The following is a 13,143-nucleotide window of genomic DNA, read 5'->3' as shown; positions in this document are numbered from 1 at the left end:
GCCTCAAATGGCAGTATTCCAATGCTTGCTTGATAGCTATTGTTGTAGGAGATTTCTGAAATGGTAGGCAAATCTCCCACTTCTTCCCATATGTGAGAACACACGCTCGGAGCATGACCTCTAGAATTTGATTTACCCTCTCAGTTTGACCATTGATCTGAGGATGGTAGGCGGTACTATAAAAGAGCTTGGTTCCCATGATTTCATGAAGGCTTTTCCAGAAATGAGAGGTGAACTATGTGTCTCGATCGGAGATAATCTTCTTCAGAATTCTATGAAGGCAAACAATTCTGGTGAGGTACAACTCTGCATAGTCCTTAGCACTGTATCGAGTCTTCACCGGAAGTAAATGTGCAGACTTTGTGACTCAGTCCACAACGGCCCAAATCAAGTCATACCCCTTAGAGGTCTTTGGTAGAACGGTAATAAAATCCAAACCGATCTCTTCCCATTTCTAGGAGGGAATAGGCAGGGGTTGGAGCATACCGGCCAGCGTAAGGTGCTCGGCCATCACTCTCCGATAAACGTCACATTCCGTAACATATCGAATGATTTCTCACTTCATGCAAGTCCACCAGAATCTTGGCTTGAGTTCTTGGTACATCTTGGTACTCCACGGGTGAATGGATAGTAAAGAGTCATGGGCTTCATCTAGAATCTTCTTCCTCAATGCATCAACCTTTGGAACCACAAGTCGGTTCCCAAACCACAAAATACCCTAATCATGTTCAGAAAAACATGTGGCCTTGCCTTCTTTCATTTTCTCTCAGATTTGAGCCATGCCCTTATCATCCTTCTGAGCTTCTTTGATTTAATATAGGAGGGTAGATTTGATCTCCAAGTTTGCAAGGATCCCTTCGGGACCATTTCGAGTCTAAACCTTCAGAAATCATCACAAAGTGTGGTATTTTCGGGCTTGACCATGAAACAATTGTATCGAGCCTTACAACTTAGTGCATCAGCGACCACATTCGCCTTGCCACGATGATAATGCACTTCCAATTTATAGTCATTGATCAGCTCAAGCCATCTTCTCTACCTCAAATTTAGATCCACCTGAGTGAAGATATACTTGAGGCTCTTTTAATCCATATAGATACATGACAAATTACCCAATAGGTAGTGGCGCTAGATCTTCAGAGCGTGCACAACTGCTGCAAGCTCAAGTCACGGGTTGGATAGTTCTCTTCATGGTGCTTCAGTTGGTGTGAGCCATATGTAACAACCCTGCCCTCTTGCATGAGGATACATCTGAGGCCTATGTGGGAAGCATCACAATAAACGTCAAAACCCTTGTCCACTTCCGGCTGCGCCAGAACAGGAGCAGTAGTGAACAGTTTCTTCAAAGCCTGGAAAGCTGACTCACTCATCTGACCACTCAAACACACTCCTTGCTTCAATAGCTTAGTCATAGGCTTGACAATCTTGGAGAAATTCTCGATGAACCGGCGGTAATAACCCGCGAGTCCAAGAAAACTCTGGATGTCGGTGACATTCTTAGGTTAAACCCAGTTGAGAACCTCTTGCACCTTGCTCGAGTCAACAGCAACTCCATTCTCAGACAATACATGACCCAGAAAAGCAACTTCCTTGAGCCAGAACTCACATTTGCTGAACTTGGCATAGAGTTGGTGATCTCGAAGTTGGCCAAGAACAACATGGAGATGCTCAGAATGTTCTTCTTCAGTCTTAAAGTAGATGGGATGTCATCGATGAAAACCACGATAAACTTGTTGAGCTCCTCCATGAAGACCGTGTTCATCAAGTACATGAAAAATGACAGTGCATTAGTCAGGTCGAAGGACATAACGGTAAACTCGTAGAGCCCGTAACGAATAAAGAATGCCATCTTGGGAATATCCTCCAGTCGGATCTTTATCTGATGGTAGCCCAACCTCAAATCAATTTTGGAGAAAACCCGGCACCAGTCAACTGATTAAACAAAATATCAATCCAAGATAGTGGATACTTGTTCTTGATAGTGACTTCATTCAACGGACGATAATCAACATACATCTGCAGAGTGCCATCTTTCTTCTCAACAAAGAGCACTGGGCATCCTCAGGGTGAGGAGCTTGGGCGAATGAAACCCTTCAAGAGTAACTCTTGAATTTGCTTTTTCAATTCTGGCAATTCATTTGGAGGTATCTGATAAGACCTCTTTGAAATCAAGGTCATACCGGGCAAAAGATCAATAGAGAGTTCCACTGCTTGATCAGGTAGCATTCCTGGCAGTCCTCTAGGAAGACATCAAGAAATGCGCGGGGGATTGGTGGCCTTGGAGCAGTCACCGTGGTTCCGGGCTTCGAGAAGGGGCATTCTCATGCAAAATGCTAGCTGCGCCCATAATTGTAATAAGGACCGCCGGGGCCACCTGTCACTTGCTTGAGATCCTGTAGGTCGTGGAGGTTGTCCTTGCGAAGAGGAGAAAGATGAGCGTCACACCACCCACATTGGTCGTGCAGCAGCCGAAGCCGTCATAAGAGATGAATGGGGTTGACTCTCCGCCCATAGAAAGCGACGGGTGAAAGTGCATCTAGCCATACGTGTGGTTTTGGTAATTAATGACATTATCTATGAACTAACAATGTGTTCAGTTTGTTAGTAGTTCCATAGGTGGTGCATAGAGAAGACATATGCATCAAGATGAATGAGCTCTTAATGATGCTCATAAGAAGAAAGAAAAACCCATATAAGATAGGCGATAAGTGTGAATGCTAAGTTACTTATGGTAATCAAGTAACTAAAGGTATGTCATTATCAATAGAGTTTTATGGACTAACCCATGTGCTTTATGTTTAAGAGTGAGTTGGGGTTGTAATACATAAGAAGGCATAAGTTGAATCGAAATCCAATATGCCAAGAGTGAAGAGCAAGATTGGACTCCATATATGATAAAATGAATTTACTGAAGATGTCGGATACAAAATGGTTTTCTATGGCAAGATGGTAAAAGGGGGCAGATTTTTGTAAAATTGCCTATTTACCCCCTCTAGGCGACATCATTGTCCTTTCAATTGGTATCAAAGTGAAGATTCTCTTTTAGGGCTTTACCGTGTAGAGACTAAATATGTTGACTAGTAGATTTGTGCACATTTCCACTCCTATTAGATGACTCTAATTATATTGAGTGGAGTACTCGCATACTTATGATTTTAGGACTATGAGTCCTCAAATAGAGCGAGTTGTAGATGTAAGTATTTCTTCTCCTAGTGGCATCTTGCTAACACCAAAAGAGGAAGATAAATGTCTACATCTCAATGTTCAAGCAACTAATGTTTTATTTAATACTTTAAGTATAGATGTTGTTGAATCCATCATGCCACTTGAGGACGCTTATCTCATTTGGACTACTATCAAAGAAAGATATGACAAATCCAAATGTGATAGAGAAGAAATTGTTCTAGACACGTTATTTGAGAAATACTCTACTTCATCATCACATCATAAAGAGCACCAAATGACTTCCTCCTTATCCAAAATGATGTCACTTTGTCATCCACCTCACAAATTGACAAATCTAAGCAAGGTAATGATATGGTAAGTGGGATTAGTAAGTGTTCAAACCTTTCTTTGGACTTTGATAATACTACTAGTGAAAATTCTATATCCACTTGTGTTGTTAACCTTTGCATATCATCTAGTGCAACATTGCCTATATATCATGATGATATGGTTAATTGTTCTCATTGTAATGAATCTATTTTCATTAGTATTTATGAGACTATTATTTTGAAGGAAATAGAATCTTACTTGAGACATAGTTAAGTGAAAGAGCCTCAAGAAAAATCAAGAAGAAAGGTCCATCTAAGAGAAGATCAAGGAGGACGTGCATCAATATGGACATTATAGCATGGATTTTCCTTAACTTGGAAGTAAAGCATCTACTTCTCCAAGGTGCTCATCCCCTCACTACGATGCTCCATTATGCTTTATGGTAAAAGGTAAAAAGAAAACGGTAAGTGAGGCTTATAATGCTAGTTTTAGTGCTAATGATAGTGATGAGATCGAGTTTGATCTTTTTAGCAAAAAGAACAAGCCTAAAATGATCAAACTCATGCACATAATAGAAGGCCATGAGGAAAAGCTTGAGAGGCAAGAGGAATTCCTCATTGAGAAAATAAAAGAGTTTAAGGCCTTAAATGAGAAATATGAAAAATTCAAGAATCTCATAGTTCTTTATCTAATCCTTATGGGATCTTAAAGTTAAGCATATTTCCTTAATTGATAAATTAGATGATATGGCTATAGTAGATTTAAAAAAATTAAATCCTAATTGCAACGTTTTATCTAAGAATAAATTCACTATTTCTCCTATTGATAATGCTTGCGCTTCTAACTCTATTTCTCACGTAACATCTTTGGAGAAAGAAAATATTGAGGTAAGGGCTCAACTTAAAAATCTTACTAGCAAGTATGTGAGCCTCCAAGAAAATCATGATAAGTTTTTTATACTCATAAAGATCTTGTAGATTCTCATATGATACTAGAAATAGCTCATGAGGTAATTGTCACAACAGTAAAATCCTATGAACCTCATGTGGACTTAAGAATATTTTCTTTGCTAAAAAAAAATTTGATTTGTGCTAGTCCTAAAAATAATCATTGTTTCTTTAAAGCTAATATTTTTCCTAGTATTACTTGTGATATTGATAGTAAAGGAAAAATCAAGAAGCTCAAGGATCAAGTGCATTCAAGAAATAAAAGTGGACTTGGACTCAATTTCACCAAGAAAAACAAGTTCAACAATATCAAGATCAAGGAGCAAAATCAAAAGAAGATCAATGCTCCCATCACTTGCTTCAAGTGCAAGATAGAGGGTCACCATGTAAAAGATTGCCCTTTGAAGAAAGTATAAAAGAACATGAGTAAGAAAGAAGAAAATGAGAAAAATTTTGCTCACATCAAGTGCTTCAAGTGCACCAATGCGGAACACTTTGCCTCAAGTTGTCCTAGGGAAGTTGATGATGAAGCAACACTTCTAATAAGGAAATAAGAATTAACAAAAGGAAGTGTTATGGTTACAATAAGAAAGGACATAAAATTACATTATGTCCTTACAAGAGGGAATAAGCTTCATCACCATCAGGAACTCAAGCGAGTTCTCATCATGATGACAAAATCCAAAAGAAGAGGCCCCAAGCTAAGTCAAGATCACTCAAAACAAGGGGTAAAGTAAAAGGTCACCAAGGTGAGAAGCTTCAAATAAAGAGGTTTGGCGGCAAAATTTGCTACACATGTCGTGAAAAAGTTTATTGGTAAAAATTATCTCAAGGGTAACATTCATAAGCTTAACTCTTTCAATAATGATCAATATTTGCTTAAGAAGGTTAAGAGTGGTACTTGTGTTGCTAAGGTGATTAGTTCACCTTATGCTAATGCAAGGGTTATTTGAGTACCTAAGTCTCTCGTGACTAACCTTAAAAGATCCAACAAGGTTTGGATACCACAAAATGCTTAATTTGCTAAATAGGTACTTGGAGATGCATTGATGACTTGGCTCACTTGAGAAAAATTATATTACACATCTCATATCAAGTTTCTTTTCAAGTGGTATTTCTCATCATTTGTGTAAAGGATGTCAATTATGAAGATTATTGTTTCAACATCAAGAATCAATGGTATCTCGGTAACACGTACCTACTTTAAAATATCTAGCCTCCTTAACCATATGCAGTGTGAATGTTTACGATCTTTGGTGATTATGAACACTTGAAGTTGGTAGGTAAGTTTTGCTTGAAATTCTGCATTATTATAAAGTGGTGCGTTTAATAGTGCTCTACTAGAGCAAAGTTTTATGAGTGATGCATGCAATGAATAGGTACTTGGAGATGGTCATCAAGAAAAATATCAAGAAAAGATCAAGACTTAAGAAAACCCCAAGAATCTTATCTCTCTGGATTGATTATGGAAGTTTCGATCTTTATAAACCAGATATTCCGGGCTAAATTCGGAAGTTCTGAAATCTGCAGAAGGTTGGAGGTGTGTTAAGATGAAGAAAGAAGTTGAAATTGGACCTCCACTTCAAGTGCTTCGTTCAAGAGCTCATCAAGTGTCCAACAAACCATTCCATAAATGATGTTCAAGGAGACATTTAAAAGAGGGATAATAATTGCATAAAAAACTCTTGTTACAATTTCTTGTGAATTTTATTCTTTCATGTCTTTGTGAACTATATAAGGTAAAAGAAGCACTATAGGACTTGGACTTAGTGATGACTATGGAAGATGAACTTAATCTACCATGTGAAGAAAAAGCGAGTGGAAAAATATGTAGATTGCCAAGCCATAATTCATATCTTGTGGTAATCTACATTATTTCATGGTTGTAAGTTCATTCTCGGCACAAGTATTTCCTTTATAAATTCTTTTTGTTCTTTAACTCAAACTATATGGTAAAATCCTCTAGATTCTTGAATGAACTAAGTGCATATTACAAGTAATTCAAGTACTTTGATGCTCATATATATGGGGAGCTCATAGTATATGTTGTGCTTTGAGACTAATATTTCTTGAAGTGAAATTTGTGTTTAGTCTCTTGGTGAAATGGAGGGTATTGGAGACTTGGCTAAATTATTTGAAGATTTATCTAATTGATTAAAGAGCTAAGTTGTGTGGAATATAAATTATCTATCCAATGTCACTCTATGAAGGTAACTTTCTATCACAATATCTTTAAATTTATAGTTTACATCTTTGCGATAGATTTGCTGTTCTACATAGTTTTGTGGAATTTACAGAATTCGGAATATCCGAGTTTAAACCAGAAGTTCCAGGTTTGACAAAAATTGGAAGTTTAAAGTTGTATCCGGAAGTTCTGGATTATAGAAATTCCTAACTCTTTGCATGTATAGGTTTTGTATCTATGTTTATTTAGAGTTTATGCTTATTCTAGCATGTGTAGACTTAATTGCAATCTTGATATGCCTATGTTTTATATTCATACATGTCTTGATTGCTTATTAAGTGTGTTATGAATTTATTTTTAGTGCATATAGCTTTTCTTACCAACTAGTATGGGTAGGATGCATTACACTTTCATTTGTTGATTGTGTGGTTTTGAGTCTTATTCGTCTTATTGAATTCTATTTTGGCTCTTTTGAAGATACTAATGGGTTATCACATTATGGGGGAGTATTATGCTTTGTGCATCTTAAAAATCCATAAAGTGTGAATATTTGAGCAATACTATTTAGAATTAATATTATTCTTATCTAGCATCTATGTGGTATGTCAAGATCATATAAAACTTATCTTTGCAAGAATCCATTAATTGATCCATTTTTGGTTTAAATTGAAACTTGAGACTTGTGGTACTTATCTTGTGACCCATTTAATCCCAAGATTTTTTTAATTTGAATCATTTCTTATTCGAATTTTTGAAGAATGCATTTAAAGCATGATACTTAAATTGCTAAAATCCTTCTTCTCATATTTCTTGAAAGAAAGTTGATCTATGTCTTATAGTAATTACCGACTTATGAAATCTTCATATACCATTATTTTCTTACAATTAGTAGTAATACAAGTGGTAACCCTTATTGATCATCTTTGTTTTGATTTTTTCTTCCAAGTGATTTCTTTCTTTGTGAAAGATTTATTTAACTCCTATGTTAAGAAAATTAGTTTCTTGAAGAAAACTTTCCTTTTGGAGTTTATGAAAGCTTGCTATCTCAAAGCTTGAATCATTATCAATATTCTTACTTGAGATAAGCTTTTGAGCAAGGATGCAATTCATTTCTTTATATGCTCAATCTTTTCACTTGGTTCATTTGTTGAACTTTATGAGTGATCATTTGTTGATCTTTTATCTTAGATGTAATTTGGACAACCTTTTGATATTTGTCTTTTATTTAGTATCTTTATTGCTTATATACTATTTTGTTCAAATTATATTTTTAGTGGATCTTGAAAGTGACGAGCATGCTTGTTTGACTCAAATGTTAACATTTATAGCATGTTTGCTTTCTTTGATCCAACATATGGAATAAGCCTCTCTCAACATATGGAGCTCTTGCATCTTGCTCGGGTCAATAGCAATTCCGTTCTCAGACAAGACATGACCCAGAAAAATAACTTCCTTGAGCCAGAACTCACATTTGCTGAACTTGACATAGAGTTGGTGATCTTGAAGTCAGCCAAGAACAACACGGAGATGCTCAAAATGTTCTTCTTCGGTCTTAGAGTAGATGAGAATGTCATCGATGAAAACCACGACAAACTTGTTGAGCTCCTCCATGAAGACTGTGTTCATCAAGTACATGAAGAATGTTGGTGCATTAGTTAGGACGAAGGACATAGCGGTAAACTCGTAGAACCCGTAATGAGTAGAGAATGTCGTCTTGGGAATATCCTTCAGTCGGATCTTTATCTGATAGTTTCCCAACCTCAAATCGATTTTGGAGATAACGCAGGCATTGGTTAATTGATCAAACATATCAATCTGGGTGAGTGGATACATGTTCTTGACAGTGACTTCATTCAACTAACGGTAATCAACATACATCCGTAGAGTGCCATCCTTCTTCTTAACAAAGAGCGTTGGGCATTCCCAGGGTGAGGAGCTCGGACGAATGAAACTCTTCTAGAGTAACCCCTGAATCTGCTTTTTCAATTCTGGCAATTCATTTGGAGGCATCCAATAAGACATCTTTGAAATAGGGGTCGTACTGGACAAAAGATTAATAGAGAATTTCACTGCTCGATCAGGTAGCATTCTTAGCAGTTCCTATAGGAAGACATTAGGAAATTCACAGATGACAGGGATATCCAGAAGATCCATGGTTGTGACCACCTTCAGGGCATACAAGTGGGGACCACCCTCTCTAAGGTGAAGAGAAATCCGCACACCACATAGATTTTTGAGAGAAACCACCCTCTTGGCGCAATCAATATGAGAACCATATTGGGTTAACCAATTTATTCCTAATATGACATCCAGTCCTCTAGTATTGAGTAGGATCAAATTTGCAGAGAATGTAACTCCTTCAATAATAATTTTGGCCAGAGGAACAAATCGACTAGCTTGCAACTTGGCACTAGGCGCATCAATACATAATGAAGAAAGTAGAGTCTGGGTGACTATATTGTGACTCGGAATACAACATTCCCTGACGAACGAATGAGATGCACCAGAATCGAAAAGCACAATTGCATGATGAGAATTCACAAATAGCGTACTAAGAAGCATGCTATCGTCCTCTCGAGCCTCCTCAGCGGTAATGTGGTTCACTCGGCCACGCTTAGGGACTTGCGCAGCCTTTGAGCCGTGATGAGAGGATTGCGCGGGGATTGGTGGCCTGGGAGCAATCATCGCGGCTCTCGGCTTCGGGAAGGGGCATTCCGTGCAAAATGCCTGACACGCCCATAATTGTAACAAGGACCATCAGGAACGCCTGTCACACTTGCTTGAGATCCTGCGGGTCGTGGAGGTTGTCCTTGCGAAGAGGAGAAAGATGGACGTCGCACCATCCACATTGGCCGTGGAGCAGCCGAAGCCGTCATGTGAGATGAAGGGGGTTGACTCTCCGCACGCGGATGTTGAGAGCTCCCGCCCATAGAAGGCGACAGGACCCTCTTGCGTTTCTTCTCCTCCTAATGGTTTTTTATCTTGAATTCAACTGTGAGAGAGGTGCTCACCAATTTGTTGAAATCGGTAAATTCATGAGCTGATAACCGGTCTTGCAGCTTTAAGGTGAGGCCGTTCACAAAATGATATTGCTTCTTCTCATCGGTGTTGACATCTTTAAGACACGTATTATGCTAGGTGGTTGAACACCTACACGTACTCTATTACTGACTTGCCCCTCTGCTGGAGGTCCAAGAATTGCCGCCTTTTGATCTCCATAGGAAGATGATAATCACGAAAGGCTTGGCGGAACTCCGTCCAAGATACACGATGATTGGCGGCGTGCATGGCAAGTTAGTTGGTCCACCATGCACCAGCCACACCTTAGAGTTGATGTACCATGGAGTTGAAGCTCGTTTTAACTACGAATTCATTTCTTTTCTATCATAATTTTTTTCTCTCTCATCCAATTGACTTAAAACTAAGTGTTCTAATACTCCGAAACAAAATTACTCCAAATCAAATATAATGCTTATGAAGTATAATTATGCTTAATTACGTTATTACAGTTTCAAAACCTGACACACACCCTCAGTTGTTTGTTGAATATTAGCTTGAGAATGATCAGTGTGTGGCCAGTTTACCTAGCTCAACTCATACCGTAACTATAATGCTAATTTCGATTAATAGATCTAATCACCACGATTATATCTACCGGTTAATCGTCTAATCATGAACTAGACGAAGTAGAAAGAACACACATGATAATCAGGACCAAAACGGAATACATGACCGCGGATCTTAAATATAAAACTATTGATTCTTCATTAAGGATAAGATATAATCACCATTGTAACATATCTTGATTGTGGCAGTTCCAGCTCTAAACCCTGATCTAGTTAGATCGTCTAAACTAGCATAAAATTAGTCAAGATATCTAAAGCTAAAATTAAAGGCGTTTCACCGAGGTTGGCTCATGACTTGGAATCTTTGATGCCGAAAACATCGAGAGGATCATCTATATATACATAGTGCTCGGAGTCGGCGGTCACAAAATGTGGCCATCCTCATGGTTGTCGTGTGGCACCCGGGTTGCTTTGTCGTGTTGACCACGTCCAACTCATAGGTCGGTTCGTCGTTCTTCTAAAAGATATCTAGAGGCTTCCAAATGGCTTTAATACAAGTAAAAAATTTTAGATGGACTTATAAAGATAAGTTTAAATTTTCGATAATTTGGTTTTTATATTTGATATTTTTAGAATATTCTCAGTGATATCAATAGTAGCTTTTAGAAGGCTTGTGAGAGGGGAAGGTAATTTGAGCCTTGGATGGGCCGAGGTGGGATCCAAATGTTTGTCTTCTTGTAGGATCCACTTATATTTGATTTTATTGTCTTTTTTACTTAATTTTACAAGTCATAACCAAACAATACTATACATAAATATCATCAACATTAACATTAATAATTAATAAAAATAATAAATAATTAGTAACATATTAAAAGAATATAACGCTAATATATATGTATAATGAGCGTCATCAACGTCCCACTCGATCGGCTTCGCCATCCCGAGCTCAAATCGTGACGGCATCTCGGCAGCAGTAAGAAACGTAAATTATTGTATGATGGAGATGCATATATTTTAAGGACTCTGCTAAAGGCTTGTATTTTTCCCATTACCCCTGTAGGCTTATATAAATATGGAGGCGCGCTCTGCGTGCATCAATTATTATTCCCTCTATATTGTAGAGATTTTCCCATAAAGTAAAGAGAGAGAGATGGGAAGATAAGAAGCATGGGTTGTTGAGAGAGAGAGTAGCACGGCAAGAGCGTGCTCTTGTTTACCCACCCCCTTCTTCTCCGCCTATCGAATCGATCTGCCGAGCAGAAGAGAAGAGCAAGCGAAGAGAGAGACGATAAGGGCGGGCCAGCGGATGGCGACGGGAGCGGCGGTGCGGGCGGCTGCCGCGGACGCGGTGGTGACGTTCCTGTGGGTGCTGTGCGTCTCCACGCTGGGCGCCTCGACGGCGGCCGTGACGTCGTACCTGAGGGTGCAGGAGGGCTTCCACTACGCGCTCCTCGTCACCGTCTGTCTCCTCACCCTCCTCCTCTTCGCCTTCAACCTCCTCTGCGACGCTCTCGGCGGCGCCAGCTTCAACCCCACCGGCGTCGCCGCCTTCTACGCCGCTGGACTCACCAGCCCCTCCCTCTTCTCCGTCGCGCTCCGATTCCCAGCGCAGGTGAGCTACCTCCTATGAACGAGTTCACTTTCTTTTTTTATTGGATTTAATTCAATTCAAGAATTTGATATTAAGCATCACACTGGCATATCTTGAGAGAGACTGGTTGTGATTAGGCCGCCGGCGCTGTGGGCGGCGCTCTTGCTATCTCGGAGCTGATGCCGGCACAGTACAAGCACATGCTCGGGGGGCCCTCGCTCAAAGTGGATCCCCACACCGGCGCCGTCGCCGAAGGGGTGCTCACCTTCGTCATCACCATGGCCGTGCTCTGGATCATCGTCAAGGGTCCCCGCAACCCCATTCTCAAGACCTCGATGCTCTCCATCTCCACCGTATGCCTCGTCCTGTCCGGCGCAGCCTACACCGGCCCTTCCATGAACCCAGCCAATGTCAGTCTCTTTCCTTGTACTGTCAATTTCTTTGTCAAAATCGCGGTCTTAGATAAACCGTACGCACTAGTTACAGGGGCTAAGCTTCAGTTATTGGAATGCTGATATTTGCTTCTGAAATATTACCAAGTTAAAATCCTTTTTCTCTGTTTTGTCAAATTGAAGTTAAGAACATAGCCACACAGACCCAGGTCATGAGACAATCAAATTAAGTGTTTTCTTGATGTATTAGAATTATGTGATTACATATTTGTGACTTTAAAGCAAATTTTTAATTGCTTTCACCATTATTGATCCACTTCATTTACTTTTTATTTTGTGAAAAAAAATCTTATCTACCTCCAAAGCATATGTACTGCAAGTTTGGTGGAACATCAGATCTTAGCGTAGTTCAGGATGCTTTGTAGAGTATTACTGAATTTTGAATATGTTGTTAATGATCTGATAAGAACTGATTTTAAGTTACTGTTTCTTTTGAATAGCATATTGAAAAATTCTTCTGTTCCTTTCCGTTTTCAGTTAAGCACTTCGCAGCAAAATAAGCATTATAGTTTCCTTCTTCCCTCGTAACTTATGTTTCTCGGTCAAATATTATCTACAGGCATTTGGCTGGGCATACGTTAACAATCGCCACAACACATGGGAGCAGTTCTATGTGTACTGGATATGCCCCTTTATTGGTGCCATTCTTGCTGCATGGATCTTCAGGGCTGTGTTCCTACCACCGCCACCTAAGCCGAAGGCCAAGAAAGCATGATGAACACCATTTGGTCGTGGATGCTGGATAAAAAGAAACCAGTGTTAATTGCTAGAAACAGAGGAACACAAATAATAAGTTCCTGATGTATTTATTTATCACAATTTCCCAGCATATTGAAATACACTGATTAGCCAGGTACTCTGTTATCCATCATCATTAATAATTTGTTCTGTATTGATGAACTTA

General features: G+C 39.2%; 1 protein-coding gene across 1 annotated transcript; it reads left to right on the top strand.

Moving 5' to 3' along the window:
• Positions 1-11,324: 11,324 nt before the first annotated feature.
• Positions 11,325-13,143, top strand: LOC133906609 (aquaporin SIP1-2). Its single transcript, XM_062348561.1, has 3 exons — positions 11,325-11,808; positions 11,925-12,197; positions 12,799-13,143. Exons 1-3 carry the CDS (start codon positions 11,503-11,505, stop codon positions 12,952-12,954), a joined length of 735 nt encoding a protein of 244 aa, XP_062204545.1. The 5' UTR covers positions 11,325-11,502; the 3' UTR covers positions 12,955-13,143.

Source organism: Phragmites australis, chromosome 23 (assembly GCF_958298935.1).
Source record: "Phragmites australis chromosome 23, lpPhrAust1.1, whole genome shotgun sequence".
Taxonomy (NCBI): Eukaryota; Viridiplantae; Streptophyta; class Magnoliopsida; order Poales; family Poaceae; genus Phragmites; species Phragmites australis.
The sequence above is the reverse complement of the archived record's forward strand: the minus strand, read 5'-3'. Positions and strand labels throughout refer to the sequence as shown.